At 49.6% G+C, this 22,034-nt stretch overlaps 1 protein-coding gene across 15 annotated transcripts; it reads left to right on the forward strand.

Moving 5' to 3' along the window:
* The first annotated feature begins 205 nt into the window (after nucleotides 1-205).
* Nucleotides 206-21,565, forward strand: HDAC6 (histone deacetylase 6). 15 transcript variants are annotated; one of them, XM_008272585.4, is made up of 29 exons: nucleotides 206-417; nucleotides 1,068-1,190; nucleotides 1,281-1,409; nucleotides 1,555-1,643; nucleotides 3,956-4,040; nucleotides 4,139-4,179; nucleotides 4,840-4,936; nucleotides 5,056-5,153; nucleotides 6,111-6,215; nucleotides 6,332-6,400; nucleotides 12,075-12,201; nucleotides 12,308-12,373; nucleotides 12,466-12,525; nucleotides 12,603-12,692; nucleotides 12,991-13,097; nucleotides 13,188-13,255; nucleotides 13,441-13,609; nucleotides 13,699-13,827; nucleotides 14,026-14,194; nucleotides 14,413-14,546; nucleotides 15,083-15,151; nucleotides 15,265-15,457; nucleotides 16,899-17,048; nucleotides 19,266-19,440; nucleotides 19,560-20,182; nucleotides 20,266-20,385; nucleotides 20,515-20,661; nucleotides 20,753-20,881; nucleotides 21,132-21,565. In XM_008272585.4, exons 1-29 carry the CDS (start codon nucleotides 274-276, stop codon nucleotides 21,198-21,200), a joined length of 3,774 nt encoding a protein of 1,257 aa, XP_008270807.1. In that variant the 5' UTR covers nucleotides 206-273; the 3' UTR covers nucleotides 21,201-21,565. The 15 variants fall into 15 exon arrangements, 13 of the variants coding, with proteins under 13 accessions (XP_008270807.1, XP_069923122.1, XP_008270808.2 ...); XR_007912035.2 differs by lacking the exon at nucleotides 206-417 and adding an exon at nucleotides 440-480 and having other exon boundaries at nucleotides 19,560-19,791; XR_007912036.2 differs by lacking the exon at nucleotides 206-417 and adding an exon at nucleotides 440-480 and having other exon boundaries at nucleotides 19,560-19,791; nucleotides 20,269-20,385.
* Nucleotides 21,566-22,034: the final 469 nt, after the last annotated feature.

Here is a 22,034-nt window from a genome sequence, read left to right on the forward strand (position 1 = left end):
GTTCGTAAAGTGACTGGACAGAAACAGAGGGGACAGTGACCATAGCAGCCAGGGGCATGCACGGTGGGAGGGGCTTCGACGCGGGGAGGGACAAGGGTGAGCCAGAGCACCGCCTCAGAGCGCTGGCGCGCACTTTATACGCGCACAAACGGCTTGCGTTGCGTTCTGACGCGCCGGCCTGAAGTCACGTTGGCCCTCGCGAGGCGTGCGGCCCTGAGGCACCATCCCCGCTGTGGGCGGGACGTGGGCGGGCAGTAAGAGGGGGCAGGCCCAATGGAAACGAAAAGTTCCGGCACCCGCGGCCCCACAGGTCGTCGAGAAGTTGGCGGCGGCCGCAGAGGGCGGAGTTTGAGTAGTGGGCCGCGCCTAGAGAGCGGCTCTGGAAGAATTGGCCGGCATCGACAGCAAGGGCGGGAAGTAGGCGGAGGCCGGCGGGAGGCGGCTCGGGACTGGCTGAGGGGTTTTGGCGAAACGTTAGGGGTAGGGTTTAGGCGGGGGGGAAAGGAAGCGGCGGTGAGGAGCCGGGGTTTGTGGAAACGCTAGGGGCGTGATCTGGCGGAGGGGAAGGTACCGGGGCCGGCCCGAGGAGGGGTGGAGCCAAGTAATCGTTAAGGGTGGAGTCGAGGCCGGGGCTGGGTCTGGCTGAGAGAAAGGGTGGGTGATTATCCCGGGTGATAGGCCGGGAAAGGCAGGTTTGTGGAGGGCCGGGATCTGGGCGAGGCTTAGAGGAATGAAAGGGTTTAAGGGAGTGAGGCTTGGTAGAGTGAAAGGGGCGGTGATTGGCTAGGAAGGGCAGGCCTTAGCTCGAACTGATCCGAGGGGGTTCTAGGCTCAGTGAAACGACAAGACTGAGGAAAAGAAGAGTCGTGGAAAGGGGGCGGATCTGGTGGCACGGGCGGCACCCGGCGGTATAGACACCTCAGTGGCGGCAGAGGGCCTGGAGAGAGGCAGAGTTGAGAAGGCGGCGGGGAAGGAGATATTGTAAGGGAGCCGAGGCTAGGGGGCGGGGTCCTCAGGACACTCCGGCAGCCTCGCAGCCACGATCCCCACCCCCTCTCCCCTCCCAGAACCGCACCAGGGCCGAAATCTCCCCCACCATGTCCTCCACTGGCCCGGAGTCCACCACAGCCAGGTCCCGAAGGAGTAGGCACAACCCCCAGTCGTCCCCTCACGACTCCAGCGGCACCCCGGTGAGGCCCCAGACCTGCCCTGATGAGAGGGAGAGGGGGAGGGAGCAGCCATCCGTACGCTGGACTCTGACCCTTCTCTCTGATTGGCAGAAACGAAGTGTTAAGAAGGGCGCTTTACCTCGCTGCAGTCCCAACCTGCTAGAGATAAAGAAGAAAGGCAAAATGAAGAAGCTCAGCCAAGCAGCTGAAGAATACCTAATCACGGGGCTGCAAGAGCTGGTGAGAGGGGCCTGGCCGCGATTTAGCCTCCTGTGACAGTCTAAACCCCAAGGTTCCCCACCCTGGACAGCATGGGATATTCCCTCTGACTCAGGCCCCCAGATAGATCTGTGTCTCCCTCCCTCCTCTTTCCCCCCCGCTGCAGGATCTGGACTCTGAGGCCAAGACGCCGGCTGGCACTGGTTTGGTGTTCGATGATCAGCTCAATGAATTCCACTGCCTCTGGGATGACAGGTGAGGCGGGGTCCTCCAGGCAGTGCCCAAACAGGGGCAGATACACACACTTCGAGCCCCTTAGCAAGAACTAAGGCTTCTTTACACCAGCCTGGAGACTGGTAGCAGATGACTTAGGGAGGCAAGGCTCACGGGCGAAAGGGTTCTCTTTTAACCACCAGACATTTATGGAGTGCCTATTGTGTGCCTAGAGTTGACGAGAGAAATGTACCAAACAAGACAGGCAGGGGCCTTTCTCAGGAAGCTGATCAGTAAGTAGGAGGGTCAACCGTTAAGCTGCCAACAGTGGCTTGTGCGTTGTTTAATGAAGATGGACTTAAGACTAGGGGATCCAAGAGGGTTGGGTAGAGGACCCTAGACTAGCAAGAAGCCATCCTTGAGGAAGGGGCGTTTGTGCGAAACTGAAGAATCACACATCCTATTTACCCTGTGTTTCAAAAGGATCAACAACTTTTGACTTTGTGTCTGAGATATATTTAGTATTTGACCTCCCCTCACTACTTCCACTGATATCACCCACCTAGACTTGCAGAGTCCTCCTCATTGGTCCCCTGCTGCCAGCCTCATGCCTCATGTTCACACAGAAGCCTAAAAACATATGCATGCGTTGATGTTCTCTTTCTAAAAATACTTCAAGGACAGACCATTGCCCTCAAAGTAAAGTCCAAATTCTTCACTCTGGCCTCTGAAGTTGCATGTGACCCAGCTGCACATTACTTTTGCGACCTCATCAGCCAGTCCTCCCCCTCATTTGTTTCCCTTCAACATCACTCACACCAGTTCTCTCACAGCTCTTTCCAACATGCTAGGTACCCTCTGGCCTTGAATTTTGACTCTGGCTGAGCCCAGTTCTCCTCTCCCAGCCAGCTATCATATCTTAAGGAGACTTTCTTAAAGAAGGTTCTGCCTGCATGCTGCCCTGCCTCCCCCGCCCCCCATCTTAGATGTTTTCCTAGCCCGTGACATTGTTTGTTAATTATTATACTTAGGTGTTAACCAGATTAGTATCTATCTCCCCTGGCCCAACCTAACACTAATTCATGAGGGTGAAAGACTTTGTTAAGGGATATATATTTACCATCTGTTGAGCTAGAGATATAGCAGCAAACAAAACAAAAAAATCCTGCCTTCATGGGGGACCAGAGAAGAGAGTCAACGTATAAACCGAAGTGATTTCTGCCTAGTTTATTGTCCAGTTAACTTGAATGATCTTTTAAAAGTTGGCATTGTAAAAAAAACAACTTCCAAAAAGCTTTCTGACATAGAATTGAGACAATATTATCTTTATTCATGAGTTGGAAAGGAAAGAGGCTACGTGAAATAAATGTTCTGAGTGGGGCCATTAGGATGTCTTGCAGCTACGTGGTCAGTCAGTGCCACTGATATTGATCAGCCTGCATGTAGCAGGGCTCCCTTAATTGGATCTGAGGACTTGATCTTATTTTTAATCCTCTCAGCTTTCAATATATTGCCTAGAAGACTCAGTTACTACATGGTATGTGGTTGTTTAGGGGGAGAAATATAACTAGACAATTTGTCGGCTTTTCAGTTAAAAAAGACACAATTCATATGTTATGTCATCTTTTTATAATCACTGTTCCCATGTGCGGAACACTCTTCACTCTACTTGTGTGTCAAAAGAACCTTTAACATTAAAATAGATGACAAAACTCAGAAAACATCCATTATGAATTTGAAATACTTTCCAATAAAAGTAAGTGATAATAAAAATAATTTTTACTTGAGTCTAGTTTAATTTCTTAAAAGGACAGTGTTCAAACCAAAAGTAAATGCTACTGTATGTGAGAAAGAGAACTAGGGCAGGAGGGAGCGAAATAGCACAGTGGAGGGACTCCAGTCTTAAACAGGACGGTCAGGGAAGGCCTCACTGACACTTGAGTGGAGATCTGAAGGAGACGAGGGAGGGAAGCATCTGGAGGAGAGTATTCTAGGCAGGACAGCAATTAGACTGAAGTCCCTGGGGCAGCCTGAAGAGTACGTGGTTCCACTGAGAACCAGAGAAGAAATCTGAATAGGTGGAGCTAAGCCAGGGAAGGGGAGAGTGGTAGGATGTGGGTTCAGAGGTGGGGGGGAGGACTGGCTTTTACTGTTAGTAGTATGGGAACCATGAGAGGATTTTGAGTGGCCAAGATGCATGATCTGATCAGGGTTTTAACCAATGTCTGGCTGCTGTATGTAGAATGGACTGCTAGGGGACCAAGGGCAGAAGCTGGAAGGGTGGATGGAGAGATGTGGCGAGAGCAGACCTGGGGCTCCCCAGTGGCCCAATATATGCATCTTCATCTCCCCAGTTTCCCAGAAGGTCCTGAGCGGCTCCATGCCATCAAGGAGCAACTGATACAGGAGGGCCTCCTGGATCGCTGTGTATCCTTTCACGTGAGTCCCCCAGTCAGTGCAGTCCCCCAGAGGGCAGGGATCTGGCAGGACTTGGGCACAGCCTGTGCCTGAACCCTTTATTTCTCATGTCTTCTCAGGCGCGGTTTGCAGAAAAGGAGGAGCTGATGTTGGTTCACAGGTGAAGGCTTGGGAGCCTTGCAGGGATGGGGAGGAGGCTGCCTTGGACCAGCATGGGCAGGCTGGATGCTTTGGGAAGGAATGTTGTGGACTCTGGTCAGCCTTGGGCAAGTTGCTGGGCCTGTCTGAATCTGTATCATCACTTGTAACCAAGGGGCTAAGTAAACCTAAGTTCCTCGGGAAGATTCCTGTGTGTCTGGTGCTCAGAATGGGCCCTGATCTATCCTCAGTCCATGCTGAGCATTGTTATTGTCATCAGGTTGTGTAAACAGAGGGTGGGTGTATGGACAGGGGTCAGAGGGCTGCAGGAATCGAGAATAAGAGGCCTGGAGCACTATAGCTCAAGGAAAGCTCTCTTGGCAGAGGGAAGATATGAGCTGAGCTCTAGGAGGAGAAAAAGTGAGATGCAGAGGAAGGCTGAAGGGAGGAGGAACAGACAACTGGAACAGTCTGGCCAAGGGCCTGGGAGTAGGATTTGGTATAGCCAGAGCAGGGGGGCAGGGGACATTATTGGCAATGGCTAGGGGAAAAACAGGGAATGTGTCCTATATCCCAGCTGGTCCCTCATGGTGATAGCTGGGAAGGCATAATTTGACCACGTGTAGAAGGCTCACCCAGGGAGGGGACAGGGCCCTGAATCTCATCCTCTGTCTGTCCACAGCCTAGAATACATTGATCTGATGGAGTCGACTCAGTACATGAAAGAAGGGGAACTCCGTGTCCTAGCAGACACCTATGACTCAGTATATCTGCATCCGGTATGGATGAAAACTGTGGGGGCAAGCAGTCGCTGCAATCCTGGGGTCCCTGGAAGCAGCCAAGTGAACAGGGCTGTTCCCTCATTTATTCATACTCTGGCTCCCCACTGTCTCTCCAGAACTCATACTCCTGTGCCTGCCTGGCTTCAGGTTCTGTCCTCAGGCTGGTGGATGCAGTCCTGGGGGCTGAGATCCGGAATGGCATGGCCATCATCAGGTAGGACCCTCCAGCATTTCATATTTCACATTTCACACTTTTTAAAAGTCCTTCCTTCAAATGTAAATTAAATATATTAGTACGGTATGTAATATAGGCATGGATTCAAGAGTCAAAAGGTATCAAAGGGCAAGGATATAATAAAAAATCTTTTTTCCACTCTTGTCACTCAGACACGTACTTCCCTTCCTGGGAGGGAGTCATTATAACCAGTGCTTTGTGTATCATTTTACAAATATTCTTATTCAAGGAATAAATACTACATTTCATTGATTCTTTGGTGTACATTTGAAAATCTCAGTGACATCTCAGAATTTTATTAGCACCATTTTCTGCTTTGTTGTTGGCAAACATGGTGCATATTGTCATGGTTGGCATCTCTGAATTGATGGAATGCAGAAGATAGAGCCCTTCTTCTCCCCTCCCCTTTGTCACCCACAGATGGTAGTACTTGACACACTCCCTTCTGCACCATGCTCTTTCACTTAGCTATCTTGGAAAGCTTTCTCTAACACTATATACCTTAGACCCTGCTAGAACACCACTGCATCCCTGCACTTTCAGTGAACTAGTTTTTTATCAATGAGTATTTTGGTTTTGCCCAATCATTTGCAGTTTCAAAAAGGCCACAGCAAGTATGGCAGTACTTTATAAGCATGTTGTTTCACCCTCTTTCTTATATATAAGTTGTGGGCTCAATCCCCACTGCAGAAAGACTGGGCATGAGAATGTGTACATTGAGAACTTGAGTGAACACTTTCAAATCTCTTTGGTAGAGAGAGAGCAGTAGGTTGGCAGGGGAGGTGAGAATTCTAGGGCCCCAGTTCCTCAGTTGCTAACAGATTTGCAGGTATTGGCATTGGAGGAGTTGGTCCAGGATCAAGGAGCTAGGGGAGTCGGAGTCCTTCTCTGCAGACGAGAACCTCCCCCATCAGTGACCTTCTTTGTTCTGTCCAGGCCTCCTGGACACCACGCCCAGCACAGTCTTATGGATGGGTATTGCATGTTCAATCACGTGGCTGTGGCTGCTCGTTATGCTCAACAGAAGCATGGCATACAGAGGTCAGTGGCAGAGGGTGGGTGTGATAGGGGTGGCACAGGGTGGCCTGTCTGGGTCTGGGCTCTTCCCCCAGATTCACTTTAATCCCCTTGCACAGAACCCCCTCTTTTTCTTATAGGGTCCTTATTGTTGACTGGGATATACACCACGGTCAAGGAACACAGTTCATGTTTGACCAGGACCCCAGGTACACGCTAGGTGCTAGACTCCCAACTGCCCTCTACTGTTACAGGTTCAGCCAGAAAGAGCCCAGAAGGGGAAGGTGTTCACATGTATTAGGCCTGCCCTGGGCCCAGGACCAACACTGCTCTGTGTGTCTGTTCTCTTGTCTTATTTCATTCAGTGGCAGGGACTTCTGGGTTCCCTGTTTTACAGATAGAGGAACTAAGGTGTACAGATTAAGAGGTCTCAGAGAGAAGAAGGGGCAACAATAGGATCTGACCCCTGTTCACTAATGGACCCTTGAACTGGTTAAACCTCAAATTATTATTTTATCTCTTCTGATTGTGATAATATTACAAAGTACTTTTAAAAATACAGAAATGTCTAAGGCAGAGTCTCATAGTTCCCATCACCTCAGAAATAATTATTGGCAGTTTAGGTTATGCACTTAGATATATGAATATTCATTGTTATTATTAACACTACACAAAGTAACAGAATAATCCTCCACACACTCTTCAGCAACTTGCTTTTTCATTTCACAGCATATTGCAGATACCCTGTCCCATTAGTGCCTCTAAAAGCATTTTCTCCTTTGTAAAAACTGTACATGATTCCATTGTGTTGTTGAACCTCTGGTCATTTAACGCCAGGACATTAAGGTGCTTCTGTTTTTGCATTTATAGCACAAACACAATTGTAAATATATGATTTTTCAATTTTCTAAGCATAGCTGGAGAATGAATTTCTAGTAGTGAATTGCTAGGTCAGAGGGGCAGTGGGCTTAAAAGTCTGGAATATACTGTCAGGCTTCCCTGTAGAAAGGTACCATCTCACCCTGTGGAAAGGGATTGAATGAGTTTGTATCGGTAGGGCACATCACTAAGTAGGAGTCGTTTTATTCAGCATTCTGTCCAACTAACCACATAGCACCTACACAAGGTCTGTGGGATCCTGAGCTCCTGTGGCCCCTTACCCAACCTAGATAGTTCTTTAGAAAGTTATTTAATATTTCCCAGCATTCAGTGTTGTTGACAGGTATCGGATTTCAGTCTGCTCATTCCTTTCCAATTGTAATCTATTTTCCTTTCTGCCACATTGTATGTTCTTCCCTTTATCCCTAGTGTTCTAAACTTTTACTCCAACCCCCTCATTCTGCTTAGCACGTTTTATATCTAAAGACTCCTGGAAACTCCATGAGCTCTTTGGTCTTTTTTTCTACTGTGTTTTCTCTGTTCTCTTTTTCTACAATCCTGTAGTCAGATGTTAGACTTCCTGCATTGATTTCTCTATGTCTCTCTCTTTTTTTTATCTTGTGTTTTCTGTGTCTTTTTTCTTTGGCACTGTGTCCTAGAAGATTCCCTCAACTTTACCTTAAAGCCCTTCTGTTGAATTAGGTATTTAAACATTCCTTTTAATCTCCAAAAGCACTTTTTTCCTCTCAATTTCTATGCCGTCTCATTCCTGATATTGTTTTGATAGAGTACTGAGTTGTAAGTAAAAGTGCTTTAAGTTTTCTTTAGGAAATGTGGGCTGGAACTCTGGGCATTAGATGGGATCTTGCCAAATGCCTGAAAAAGCAGGCATAGGGCTTCTTTATTTTTCTTTTATTCCCTTGACCTTGCCAAAAGTCTGTCTATTTTACTTACCTTTTCCAAGCTGGTTTTTGGCCTTTTTTGATAATCTCTACTGAGTTATTGTATTTTTTTAAAGATTTATTTATTTGAAAGGCTAAGTTTACAGGTAGAGAGAGAGAGAGAGAGATAGATCTTCCATCCACTGGCCAGGAGCCAGAAGCTTCTTCCAGGTCTCCCGCATGGGTACTGGGGCCCAAGGACTTGGGCCATCTTCCACTGCTTTCCCAGGCCATAGCAGAGAGCTGGATCAGAAAGTAGAGCAGCTGGGGCTTGAACCGGTGCCCATATGGGATGCCAGTGTCAGAGGCAGCAGCTTTACCTGCTACACCACAATGCCAACCCCTGATTTTTTAATTTAAAAATTATATTTATGTATTTGAAAGTGGGGTGGCAGTGGCTCTTATCTCCTGGTTCAGTCTCCAAATGCCTACAACCTACAGGCCAAAATCAGCATCTAGAAACTCAATCTAGGTCTTCCATGTGGGTAGTAGGAGCCTAACTACTTGGGCTATTACTACTGCTTTCCCAGGGTCTACATTAGCAGGAAGCTGGAATCAAGAGCCAGTCACAGGGGCCGGTGCTGTGGCTCAGCGGGTTAATGCCCTGGCCTGAGGCACCAGCATCCCATATGGGCGCCAATTCTAGTCCCGCTGCTCCACTTCCGTTCCAGCTCTCTTCTATGGCCTGGGAAGGCAGTAGAAGATGGCCCAAGTGCTTGAGCCCCTGCACCCACGTGGGAGACCAGGAAGAAGCTCCTGGCTCCTGGCTCCTGGCTTCGGATCGGCGCAGCTCTGGCTGTTGTGGCCATCTGGGGAGTGAACCATCGAATAGAAGGACACCCCCCCTCCGCCACTCCTCTCTCTGTGTAATTTTGACTTTCAAATAAATAAATAAATAAATCTTAAAAAAAAAAAAAGAGCCAGTCACAGGTTGCAAACCAGGCACTCTGATGTGGGACTCAGATGTCCTAACCAGTATCTTAACTGCCAGGCCAAATAAGTGTCCCTGTTGTACTTTTTTATACTTCATTAATTTTTCTGATTTTTATCCTTAGTACTTTCTGCCTCCCATGTTTTTATTTTGTTCATTTCTGGCTTATTTTTTTAAAGGCAGCCATTTTACTTTCTTGCTTACTTTATATGTTAGATCTTGCCCTTCTCTTTGAAAAGTGGAGAAAGAGAGAGACAGGTAAACTAAAGATAAGTAGTTAAGGGTCTGGTGTTGTGGCACAATGGGTTAAGCTGCTGCTTGTAATGCCAGCATCCCCTATCAGAGTGCCCATTCAAGTCCTGGCTATTCCACTTCCAATCCAGCTTCCTACTAATGTGCCTGGTAAGTCAGTGGATGTTGGCCCAATTACTTGGGCCCCTGCTACCCACGTGGGAGACCCAGATAGAGTTCCTAGCTCCTGGCTTCAGCCTGCTCCAACCCTGACCATCGCAGCCATTTGGAGAGTCAAACAGCAGATGGAGAGTCAGTCTCTCTCTCTCTCTTTCTCTTTCTCTCTATGTTTTTCCCTCGCTGTCACTCTGCCTTTCAAATCAATTAATGAATATTTTAAAAATAAAGCTAAATAATTAAAAGAAACAAGTAAATTTGATGAATTAGTCCTTCAGTGAATTAGCTATTCATAATTGATTTGTGTGCATTGACCTGGTTCTGCACTTGATTTCTCCAGAAGTGAAAACTCAGGTCATTTTGGGTGCCCTCCCCAACCTGATCAGCATGGAAGAGGGTCTTTTGTTGCCCCCAGAGCTTCAAAGTATCCTCTCCAGTATCCTCTCTTACTGTATGACATGATTTCTCCCATTCTGTGATCTATCTGGGTTGATAATTATTAGAAATTCATTTACTATCTTTCTTTTTCAAGATGTATTTTATTTATTTGAAAGGCAAAGTTACAGAGAGTCAGGAAGAGAGAGGTCTTCCATCTGCTGGTTCACTCCCCAAATGGCTACAATAACTGGAGCAGTGCAGATCCAAAGCAGCCAAGAGCTTCTTCCAGGTCTGCTATGTGTGTGCAGGGGCCCAAGGACTTGGGCCATCTTCTACTACTTTCCCAAGCCATAGCAGAGACCTGGATTGGAAGTACAGCAGCCGGGACTTGAACCAGCACCCATATGGGATGCCGGCACTGCAGGCGGTGGCTTTACCTGCTACACCACAGAGCTGGCCCCTTTTACTGTCTTAATTGGAATGGTAGAACGAATATTTATCTCTCAGTGTCAAAAATAAAGCAATAATTTCCCACCCCACTCAAGACCAGAACTTTTGCTTAGGTTTCATTCTGCAATTCCAAGATATTTCCCTCAGTGTTTTTTTTTTTTAAAGATTTATTTTGTTTAATTGAAAGAATTACAGAGAGAAGTAGAAACAGAGAGAGAGGTCTTCCATCCGCTGGTTCACTCCCCAAATGGCCGCAACAGCTGGAGCTGGGCCGATCTGAAGCCAGGAGCCAGGAGCTTCTTCCAGGTCTCCCAAGTGTAATCAGGGGCCCAAGCACATGGGCCATCCTCTGCTGCTTTCCCAGGTATATTAGCAGGGAGCTGGATAGGAAGTGGAGCAGCTGGGACTTGAATTAGCATCCATATGAGATGCTAGCACTGCAGCCCTGGAATTTAACCTGCTGCGCCATAGTGCCAGCCCCTTTGCCTCAGTTTTAAGAATCCTTTTATGGGCCAGCACTGTGGCTTAGTGGGTAAAAGCTGCCACCTGCAGTGCTGGCATCCTATATGGGTGTTGGTTCTAGTCCCAGCTGCACCTCTTCCGATCCAGCTCTCTGCTATGGCCTGGGAAAGTAATGGAAGATAGCCCAAGTCCTTGCACGCACATGGGAGACCTGGAAGAAGCTCCTGGCTCCTGGCTTCAGATTGGCCCAGCTCTGGCTTTTGTGGCCATTTGGGGAGTGAAGCAACAGATGGAAGACTTCTCTTTCTGTCTACCTCTGCCTCTGCGTCTGCTTCTGGCTCTCTGTAATTCGGCCTTTCAAATAAATAAATAAATCATTTTTTTTAATAATCCTTTTATATCAAGTACATTAAATCTCACAGTTAACCTTTTCAGCATTTGTAAAAATGTGACTCTTAAATTTGGCTACATTTATTGTTTACTATTACTTGCATTTCCCTATAAAAGAGGAAAATTGCTGCTTTATTAACTTCTTTCTGGAGCAAGGAAAGGGGTGGATGAACAGATGAATAGATGGATGGATGGGAGGATAGATGATCAATTACTTATTTTGCTTTCCCCAGTCAGAAGTAATCTATCCCCTAGCCCCCTACTGGGCTTTCTGTCAGAACACGTTTTTTCAGTATCTGTTTTCCATGCCAGTCCCTGTTACCATTCTGAATGTTCACTTTCTCCCCTATGAAATAGACAGTACAGTAGTAGAGAAGACCCATAAGGTGTTGGCAAGGAGGAACTACTCCTGCACTGACCTTATGACAGCCGCAGCCACTTGCACACAGAGAACCAAGTTTTTCCCCTCCTCACTCCTGGCCATAGGTCTCACCACTTCCTTTGAATCACTAAGCTCCCCAGACTGGCCTGAGGTCCCCCGAACTAAGGGCCTCATGCCCCATGTGGACTTCCAGAGTCACATGTCTTGTCCTGCTTTTCCTACCTTGGTCACAAGGGCAAGTAATGGGCAGATATGGTCTAGAGTTCCCCACAGGATCAGAAGCCCTCAGGGACTGGGATAGATCCAATAGCTCTTGGGGTCTCAGAGCTGAGCCTGCAATTGGGTGAGTACTGAGGAAGCAGTGATGTTTGCTGAGGAAGGGGTTCCATTAGGAGACCAAATGAAAGAGTGAGTGAGATGTTAGAAAAACAAATGGAAGAGTTAATGGATGGGAAGATAAATAAATTAGCAGTTGAATGAAAGGATAAATTAATGGAAGAATGCATGTACAAATTTAAGAATGGGGAAATTATAAATGAATAAGAATGAGAGGTTGGATGTAGAAATGAGTGGTTGAGTAAAGTGTGGCAGCTGTGTTTTGGGGGTGTCTGGAGGGATTGACTTTTCCAACTCCATCACCTCTTTTTTCTTTCTGCATCCAGTGTTTTATATTTCTCCATCCACCGCTATGAGCAAGGTCGATTCTGGCCCCATCTTCCAGCCTCTAACTGGTCCACCACAGGTTTCGGCCAAGGTCAAGGATATACCATCAATGTGCCTTGGAACCAGGTCAATGTCTGCCCACTCTCTGCCCCCAAGTGAGGCCCAGCCCTGCCCTTCCATCAGCACCAGGGGACAGGTAGCTGACCACCCCCCATCATGGCTCTGTCTGCAGGTGGGGATGCGGGATGCTGACTACATTGCTGCGTTCCTGCACATCCTGCTGCCAGTCGCCTTTGAGGTCCTAGGGGTCTGGAAAGTGTTGGGTGAGGGACGACGCTGAGGGATGGGTAATGTGGACAGGTAGCCTCATGTAATTCATTCCTCCCTCAGTTCCAACCTCAGCTGGTCCTTGTGGCTGCTGGATTTGATGCTCTCCAAGGGGACCCCAAGGTAAGGCAACCTCCCTGAGGTTCTAGGTGGGCAGAAGGGGCTGTCCAGGGGCAAACTGACCTTCTTTGTCTCCCCAGGGCGAGATGGCTGCCACTCCAGCTGGGTTCGCCCAGCTAACCCACCTGCTCATGGGTCTGGCAGGAGGCAAGCTGATCCTGTCTCTGGAGGTGAGTGACTCACTTTCATCTCTCAGTTTGTAGACCCTGTCCATGGAGGGCTTAAGAACAAAGCTTTTGAGTCCAGCAGGAATTCCCAGCCCAGCATTGCCACCTACTAGCTGGACAGCCTAGCATAAGTCAGTTACCTTCCATGTGGGCATAATGATAATGGTAATCATCAGTGAATTAAATAAGGTCCTCTATGTTCCTGTTGCTTAACGTGCAGTGTATACCCTAGTATTACTGTTTTTCACTGTTACTTTTCCCTGCTCTGGTCCTTTCCTCAACCCCCAACTCCTTCGCTCAGGGTGGCTACAACCTCCGTTCCCTGGCGGAGGGCGTCAGTGCCTCGCTCCATACCCTTCTGGGAGACCCTTGCCCCATGCTGGAGTCCCCTGGTATCCCCTGCCAAAGGTGAGCTCAAATGGAAGAGGGGAAAAGCAGGACTCTCACTGCCCACCTCGGAGGCCATTTCATCACAATTGCCCCTTCCCTGCCCTCCAGTGCCCAGAATTCACTCTCCTGTACTTTGGGAGCCCTTGAGCCCTTCTGGGAATTCCTTGTGCGATCAGGTAGGAAGCGGGGAGTGGGCTTGATGGGCTGGGCATGGAATGAGCTATGGAGGAACCTCAGGCTGTCTCCATTGGGCCCTGGTTTCAGGCCTCCCAACCCCTTCATAACTTTGGGTCAGCTGAGTTCCAGAGTATTACAGGGATCTAGCTTGGGAGAGCAAGGTGAATGTGACCTCCTCTTGTAGTTGAGACCATCGAGGAAGACAGCATGGAGGAGGACAGCATGGAGGAGAGTGAGGAGTCCGGATTCTGGGAGCCCCCGGTGCTGCCTATGCTGACATGGCCGGTGCTGCAGGCTCGCACAGGGCTGGTCTATGACCAGCGGATGATGAGTCACTGCAACTTATGGGACAAGTACGCAGTCAGAGGGCTGGGATGTGGGGTTTATGGCTGCCTCCCCCACAGGCACTCAGCCCCTATCTCTGGTTCTCCCACACTAATAGCCACCATCCCGAGACACCCCAGCGTATCTTGCGTATCATGTGCCATCTGGAGGAGTTGGGCCTTGCTGGACGCTGCCTCAACCTACCAGCACGACCTGCCACTGATGCTGAGCTGCTCACTTGCCACAGGTCACATCTTTGGGCCCAGGGTTGGAACTGTGACTGTGGCCATGATTGGGACTCAGGGGTGGGAGCTTAGGGTTACCCTCACCTGTGTGGGAGCTGCTGCTGGACTGAGAAGGGTCCAAGTTCTGGTCTGGGAGCAGGCCCCAGGGAGGAAACAGAGCCACCTCACTGTCCACTGGCTGCCCCTCTTTGTGCCCCCAGTGCTGAGTATGTGGAGCGTATCCGGGCCACGCAGAAGATGAAGACCCGGGAACTACATCGCGAGGGTGCCAACTTTGACTCAATCTACATCTGCCCCAGCACCTTCACCTGTGCACAGCTTGCCACTGGCACCGTCTGCCGCCTGGTGGAGGCTGTGCTGGAAGGAGAGGTGCGGCCTCTGGCCTGCCATGTGGGGCTACCCACGATGGCTCGGAGATAGTTGGACCAGGCCTGAGAAAAGGGGCTGTGGGGAGGGGTCATTGCTCGCTAAGAGGGCCACCTAGAGGGTGGGGGTTCCCTCACAGTTGGGTGAAGTAGTGAAAGGAAGTGTAGTGAAGAAAGGGGAAGGTAAGTAAGAGAGCAACCTTTCTCCCCACACTCCCCCAGGTTTTGAATGGCGTTGCCCTGGTACGCCCCCCAGGACACCATGCTGAGCAGGATGCCGCTTGTGGTTTCTGCTTTTTCAACTCTGTGGCAGTGGCTGCTCGCCATGCCCAGGCCATCAGTGGACGTGCCCTGCGGTAAGACATTCTGATTCTTGGGACCTGGATGTCCCCCAGCCCAAAGTATAATCAACAAGCTCCATGTACAGCTCCCAGGACTTACTTGGAAATAAGCAGGGGTCAACTGCTCAGCACTTATCCAAAAAAGGACAACAAAGGAGGCTGGTCAGTGCCTACCCAGCTCAGACCTCCAGATTGGGGCACCTGGGCGCTTTAAACCAGGTCTCAGGTCCCACCCTAGCATTTATGGTCCTCAAAGGCCATCCCAACAGAACCCAGGTTGAGGCTCCAATGCTTCCTCTTGAAGACATGGGGTCCACTTAGCTTCTCAGCGCCCAGCCCTGAGAGCTTACTTAGGCCCAGAGTGCAGCCCTCAGACCTAGCCCTCATCCTTACACCAATAGGACCCAAAAGCCAGATGCTCGGTGCTTTCTCAAGAGACACAAGATCCCGTTCCTTAGCACCAAATGTCCCTGCAGACCCTAGGGGTCTATACCCAGCATTTACCCATGGGGTGAATGTCCTGGGATACTGAGGAGCTGTCCCCTTCCTAGGGTCCTGATTGTGGATTGGGACATCCATCATGGTAATGGGACTCAGCACATTTTTGAGGATGACCCCAGGTGAGGTACTGGGGCTGGGGGCAGGAGTGTGGTCAGGGAGGTGGGCGAACCATGCCTCATTGGGGGCTAGGGGACCCCTAACCATGGCCCTCTCTCTGCCCTATCCCTGGCAGTGTGCTCTACATATCCCTGCACCGCTATGATCAGGGCACCTTCTTCCCCGTGGGGGATGAGGGTGCCTGCAGCCAGATGGGCCGGGCTGCGGGCACAGGTTTCACTGTCAACGTGGCCTGGAATGGGTCCCGCATAGGGGATGCTGACTACCTGATGGCCTGGCATCGTCTGGTGCTTCCCATTGCATACGAGGTATGGCTCAGGATGTGTGTGACGCACCTGTGCAGATGGTAGCACGTGGCTACCTTCTTGGGAGTATATGTATGTGTCTGACTGATCACGTCACGAGACTGATTATATGAGACAGCCTGTGGGTGGCTACAGGGATGGCTTTCAGGGGATGGGGGTTGACTGTGACAGCCTTACATGCCTGTCTGCACAAGTGGCTTGTGGGTGAGTGCCTTCTCTGTGTAACATTGTATGCGTGGGCTTCTGTGTGAGGACTTTCTGGATGTGTGGCAGTGGCCTGTGTGGATGTGTCTGCCATCATGAATGCCTGTCTGGTGTGAGGGTGACCATGGGTCACACTGTCTCTGGAATTGTGTATGCAAGGAAGGGCAGGGATTTGAGCATGTATGCATACCCCTCTGTGCAGGTGGCTATCTGTCACCACCTTTTTTCTGCATGCTGAGTGCGATATGTCATTGGTTGCTGCTCTCTCTGTGACAGCCTGTATGGAACTCTCTGGATGTTGAAGGCTGTGTGGGACATCTATCTTTGTGTCTGTCTGTTAGTCCAGGCTTTTTGCATGTGCCTCTGATAGGGGAATGTGGCCTGGCTGTGGCTGCCTTCTCTGTGTGAACTGGGATGACTGTGGTGCTTACGTGATTAACCCTGCAAAGCTGGGCGTGGGTGTGCACCTTTAGATCTGTGTGTGTGACTATTCATGGGTGGCCAGAGCCACCTTCTGTGTGTGTGCAACTGTGTGTACAGGTGACTGCCTCCCGTGGACGCAACAGCACATGAGACCATTGTGACCGTGGACCATTTTCACTTCTGAGGAACTTTGCGTGACCAGTGTGAATGAATGATCCTGGCATTCACAGGACTGTCTCTGTGAGAGTATGTGTGGCTGCATGTCATCATCTTGTCCTGTGTGTGGCACTTCCACTGTCCACACAAGTGTGTGTGTGTACCTCTATTTGGCACCGTGTGTATAAAATCCTGTGTCTTGCACCTGTGTGTCCCATGTTTGACCCTGGAGTGCATGTGGATGGAGATATGTGTCTGTCTCTCCATTTCTCATGTCACCATCTCTTGACATCTGAGTCTCCATGTATCATGTCTCTGTATTTCATGACTCTGCCTCATGTCCCTGTCTGTCCATTTTAGTGTTATCATGTCTTTAAGTTCATGTCTGGTGTGTCCACATCTCTAGCAAACTGCATTGTGTCTCTGCTTCTCCTGTCTCTAATTCTCTATCTCCTGTGTTTCCCTGCCTTCCCCTTCCTGGTTGTCAGGTCCCTGTTCTTGCATCTCCCAGCCCCTGTCTCCATTACTTGAGTTGCATCTCCATGTCTTCATCTTTCCTTATCTCCCACATCTTTGGGTCTCCACGTCTCTAAGTCTCATCACTAACTGCCTACCAAAGCCAACCCCTGAATGAGCACACGTCTCTTCTCTCCCTACTCAGTTTAACCCAGAACTGGTACTGGTCTCAGCGGGCTTTGATGCTGCACGAGGAGACCCACTGGGGGGCTGCCAGGTGTCACCTGAGGGTTATGCCCACCTCACCCACCTGTTGATGGGCCTTGCTGGTGGCCGCATTATCCTTATCCTAGAGGTAAATCGCTTTTGGTCCCTGTCCCCATGGTGGGAGGGTACTTTGGAAGAGTTGGCTGCATCACTTGGGGCAGTTTTCCAAAGATCCCCTTTGAGTGTCCCCACATAGGATTGTTGGCACATACTAGGCACTAAAAAGAACACCACCCACATTAACAGCTGTAATTCAGTTCTCACTATATACAAAGACAAAGCAGCTTTATGAGGTAGAATCTACTCACCTCAACATTTTCCTCTCTGAAGAGCAGGAAAACTGGAGCATGGGAAGGTGACATGCCTAGCCTGAGGTCACACATTTAATAGCAGGGCCAGCACTTGAACTCATGCAGGTTGGCTCCAGAGTCTGCTCATTACCACCACCTGAACTGCCTCTAACACACTCCTGGGACAAAGTAAAATCACTGAGCTTTTGTAAATCTCTCAGTGCCCCCACCCTTTGTGCCTCAGTTTCTTTATCTGTAAGATGGGGCTGCCTAATCCTGGAAGAGTGCTGGGCATGTGGTAAGCGCCAGGTGAATGCAGTATCTTACTGTCATCCATTGTTCAGACATGAATTTGTCCCTCTCAGCAATGGTGCTGTGCTGTAATTTTCACTACACATGAGGAAAGTAAGTCACAGAGAAATGAAGTGGCTTGCAAAAAGTCCCACTTGTAGTGTGTCCAGGACTTCTTGGGACAGGGCAGCATTGCAGTTAAGAACATGGACGATTTTGTCAGCTAGTCCAGGTGCAAACTCTGGCACTGCCTCCTCAGCTGTTGTGACCTCAGATAAGTCCTCTAACTACTCTGAGCCTGTTTTCTCCATCTGGAAAAAGAATAGAGACTAGGAGTACTGTAGAGCAGGGGTGGGCAACAGTCAGCCCATGGGCCATGTAAGGCTTGCAAAATCATTTGGTTTGGGCCCTGCCAAGGCAACTGCAGGCAGGACTCAAGATTCAATCAATCTATAGCAGGCTCATCTTTAAGTTGATAATTTTGTATAGCCCGCAAATGAAGTTATAAATATCCAAATAGCCCTTGGCAGAAAAAAGGTTCTCCACCCCTGCTGTATAGCATATGAAGAAGGTCAGGACAGTGCATGCAGAGAGAAAAACCAATTGTTCCCATACTAAATCAAGGCAGGGGCATTTTTTCCCCTGAACTTCTTAAACTTTTGTTTATACGATTTATTTGAAAGGCAAAGAAAGAGGCATAAAGAGATCTCCCATCCACCAGTGCACTCCATAAATGCCTGCAAAAGTCAGGCCAGGCTGAAGTCATGAGTCTGGAACTCCAGCTGAGTCTCCCACATGGGTTGCAAGGACCCAACTACTTGAACCATCACTTGCTGCCTGCCAGAATGTACACCAACAAGAAGCTGGAGTTAGGTGCCAGAGCTGGGACTTAACCCAGGCACTCTGATATGGGGTGTGGACATACCAAGCAGTGTCTTGTGCAGGTCAGATCAGTGGTTTCTGCATGGTGTGAGGCCAAGTGTTCTTGAACAATGTGAAGACAGATTTATGTGTAGCATGAGGACAAATACCTGTATAAATTGAGTACTTGTGGTTGTGAGGATTAGGCCAGTTAATGTACCTGAGGCATTTAAATTAGGGCCGGGGTTCTGGCATTCTGGTGCAACAGGTTAAGTTGCCTCTTGTGACACCAGCATCCCATATCAGACCACTGGATTTAGTCCTAGCTCCTCCACTTCTGATCCAGCTCCCCACTAATGCACTTGGGAAAGCAGCAGAAGATGGCCTGAGTATTTGGGCCCTTGCCACCTACATGGGAGACCTGGATGGAGTTTGGGCTCCTGGCTTTGGCATGGCCAAGCCCCAGCCATTGTGGCCATTTGGGGAACATACCAGTAGATGGACTGATCTCTCTCTCTCCACTCCCCTCCCCTCTATGTCACTCTGCCTTTCAAATAAATCCTTTAAAAAATAGTGCCTGGTACACAGCAAACACTCAATGTCAGCTGTTACTAACACTATGTCAGTATTGTTACTGTTACCTTGCACTTTACAACACAATTTACCTTCTTCCACAAACCATCCTATATGATGTGTATTGTCCACCTTACAGGTATGGGTTCTATTCACTTGTTCCCAGCACCCCCCACCATCTCCAGGCTTGGAGGCCGCAGAAGAGGAAGGGTTGGGAGATAGGACATGTTGCCCTCCAAATTCCCTGATGAGCCCCTACCATCCCTGTCCTTCTCCTTTTCCTCATAAAGGGTGGCTATAACCTAACATCCATCTCGGAGTCTATGGCTGCCTGCACCCGCTCCCTTCTTGGAGACCCACCACCCATGCTGGCCCTGCTGCGACCCCCACAATCAGGGGCCCTGGCCTCAATCACTGAGACCATCCAGGTCCATCGCAAATACTGGCGCAGCCTGTGGGTCATGAGTGAGTGGACATGGGGGATTGGGGACAGTGGGGGGACTCAGGGAAGGAGGGAGTTGGGGGAGGGATGAGAGGCAGGAAAGAGAACACCCACACTCAAGGATCTCCCTCCATGATTTCAGAGGTAGAAGACAAGGAGGGACTGTTCAGTTTTAAGTCAGCTACCAAGAAGCCACCTCGACCAGCTAATCGTGGGCCAGCTGAGGGGATGACCACACCAGAAAAGAATGTTCTGGAAGCAGGCACGGGGAAGGCCACCTCAGCCCTATCTGCAGGAGAGTCCATTCCAGGCCATACTGAATCAGAGACAGCTGTGATGCTCCCTGAGGCCCATTCCTCACAGGCAGCCACAAGGTTAGCCACCCTGTACCACACCACCTCAGAGGTGGGCATGGGAGGAGCCATGATGGACCAGACCACCTGGGAAGCAGCCACAGGGGTAGCCACACCAGACCAGACCACCTCAGAGGAGTCTGTGGGCGGAACCTCACTGGACCAGACCACCTCAGAGGTTTCCATGGGGGAAGCCATGCTGGACAGTATCATTTCAGAGGAAGGAGACACGCTGAACCAGAACACCTCAGAGGAGGCTGTGAGGGCAGCCAAGCTGATCCAAACTCCTCTAGCCTCAAGCATAGATAACCAGACGCCCCCAACCTCACCTGTGCCAGGAGCCATATCCCAGATATCCCCTAGTCAGCTGACTAGGAGTCTCAGAACCTTGAAACTAAGCGATGAAGCTCAGGTAAGGCCCACAACACCCAGGTAGAGGGAAGAAGGGCCAAGAGTCTGGCCTCTTCGATACACCTTTTGCTTCTGTGTGTCCAGAAGACCTCAGAATCTCAGATTCCAGAAGAGGAGGGCCTACTAGCAGAGGCAGCTGGAGGTCGGGATGTGGATGATGTGACACTGATGCAGGGACCAGGGAACCTTGCTGACACTGACCAGGTGAGCTCAGGGAGAGGCTGGGTTGCAGCCTCCTCTTACCTATCCACATCTTCAGGTAGGAGATGTGATGCAGGAACATATAATGGGGGAATAGGACCCCCCCAGCTGACTCAGTTTCATCCACTCCAGGCCATGTTTTATGCTGTGACACCAATGTCCTGGTGTCCTCATTTGGTGGCAGTAAGCCCCAAACCTGCAACAGGCCTGAATGTGACTCAACCTTGTCAAGACTGTGGAACACTCGAGGAAAATTGGGTGTGTCTGTCTTGCTATGAGGTATGGAGCAGAGGAGGGGATTGGGGTGGAGGCTGGTCCAGGAGCAAACTTTGGTAGGTGCTGACCCCTGCCTGATACTCCCCAACCTCAGGTCTACTGCAGCCGTTTTGTCAATGCCCATATGATCCAACACCATGAAGCCTCTGGACACCCACTGGTCCTCAGCTACGTTGACCTGTCTGCCTGGTGTTACCTCTGCCAGGCCTATGTCCACCACCAGGTGGGCCCCGGGCAGACCCTCTAATGTGCAAACTCATGGCCCAAACATGTACATGCACTACTTATGTGATGGGTAAGGGGAGAGCACAGATCCCTTTGCACAATTGCCTCAGGATCCTTTTTTGTATTGTGGGGGCTGTGGGATAGCCCAGGAGACAGAGTGGTTGAAGACTGGAGTGGAGGCAAGCCTCCTGGCTGAGGCAGAGTGTTCTGCACTCTCTCTCACCTACCCTGTTCTTGCTACTCCCCAGGCTCTCCTAGATGTGAAGAACACGGTGCACCAGAACAAGTTTGGGGAGGACATGCCCCACCCACACTAAGTCCCAGAACGTGCTCCCTCTTCTCCACCTTCTGAGGCCCAAGACAGACCAGCCTTAGTTCATTCCAAGCTCTACCTTGGATGAGGGGGAGCCTCTCTCTCCATCTCGACTTAAATATCCTTTGCAACTCCTCAAGGGTGCTTATTTAAGTGTATATACTTTTAAAAGGACTGTGATGATCAGTTGTGGATTTTCCCCTGCCCACAACCTGCTCAAGGGACAACACTACCCCACCCCACAAGGAAAAGAGGAGCTCAATGTTTCCAAAGGGGTGCTGCAATCACAAAGGCTAACACTGGAGGAAGGGGGGAGCAACTGGCAGGTGTGGAGGGGTTGTGTATGTAATAAAGTGTGAAGTTACAAAACATGGAGAAAGCGTTTTAACTTTGAGTAGGTAGAGAATCCTGCATCCCAGGCCAATGAGAAATGAAGGAATATGGAATGGGTCTTCATCAGTTCAACCTTTCCCTCACCACCCATTGCACAAAAAAACCAACTCATTGAAAATATACCAGGCAGCTCCAGTAGAGTAAGTGGTAGAAACCATTAGAAAATGAATATCTGATTTAGAAATACAAGGATACTCCAAAAAGTTCATGGAAAATAGAATTTATAGGTATGTTTAGTTTGGTGCAAAAATTTGAAATCCATGCATACAAGGGGTCTTCACAAAGTTCATACAGGGGCTGACGCTGTAGTGCAGCAGCTTAAGCCTCTGCCTGCAGCACTGGCATCCCAAATGGGTGCTGGTTCAAGTCCCAGATGCTCCTTTTTCTGACCCAGCTCCCCGCTAGTGTGCCTGGGAAAGCAGTGGAGGATGGCCCAAGTCCCTGG

This window comes from Oryctolagus cuniculus, chromosome X, assembly GCF_964237555.1.
Source record: "Oryctolagus cuniculus chromosome X, mOryCun1.1, whole genome shotgun sequence".
Classification (NCBI taxonomy): Eukaryota; Metazoa; Chordata; class Mammalia; order Lagomorpha; family Leporidae; genus Oryctolagus; species Oryctolagus cuniculus.

Excerpts from the sequence above, each read along its gene's own strand:
- HDAC6 (XM_008272585.4), top strand. The coding sequence starts at position 274 with ATGGAAACGAAAAGTTCCGGCACCCGCGGCCCCACAGGTCGTCGAGAA. Across the intron at positions 14,547-15,082 it reads ATCAGTGGACGTGCCCTGCG|GGTCCTGATTGTGGATTGGG; the intron begins GTAAGACATTCT and ends TCCCCTTCCTAG. Across the intron at positions 20,386-20,514 it reads ACCTTGCTGACACTGACCAG|GCCATGTTTTATGCTGTGAC; the intron begins GTGAGCTCAGGG and ends CATCCACTCCAG.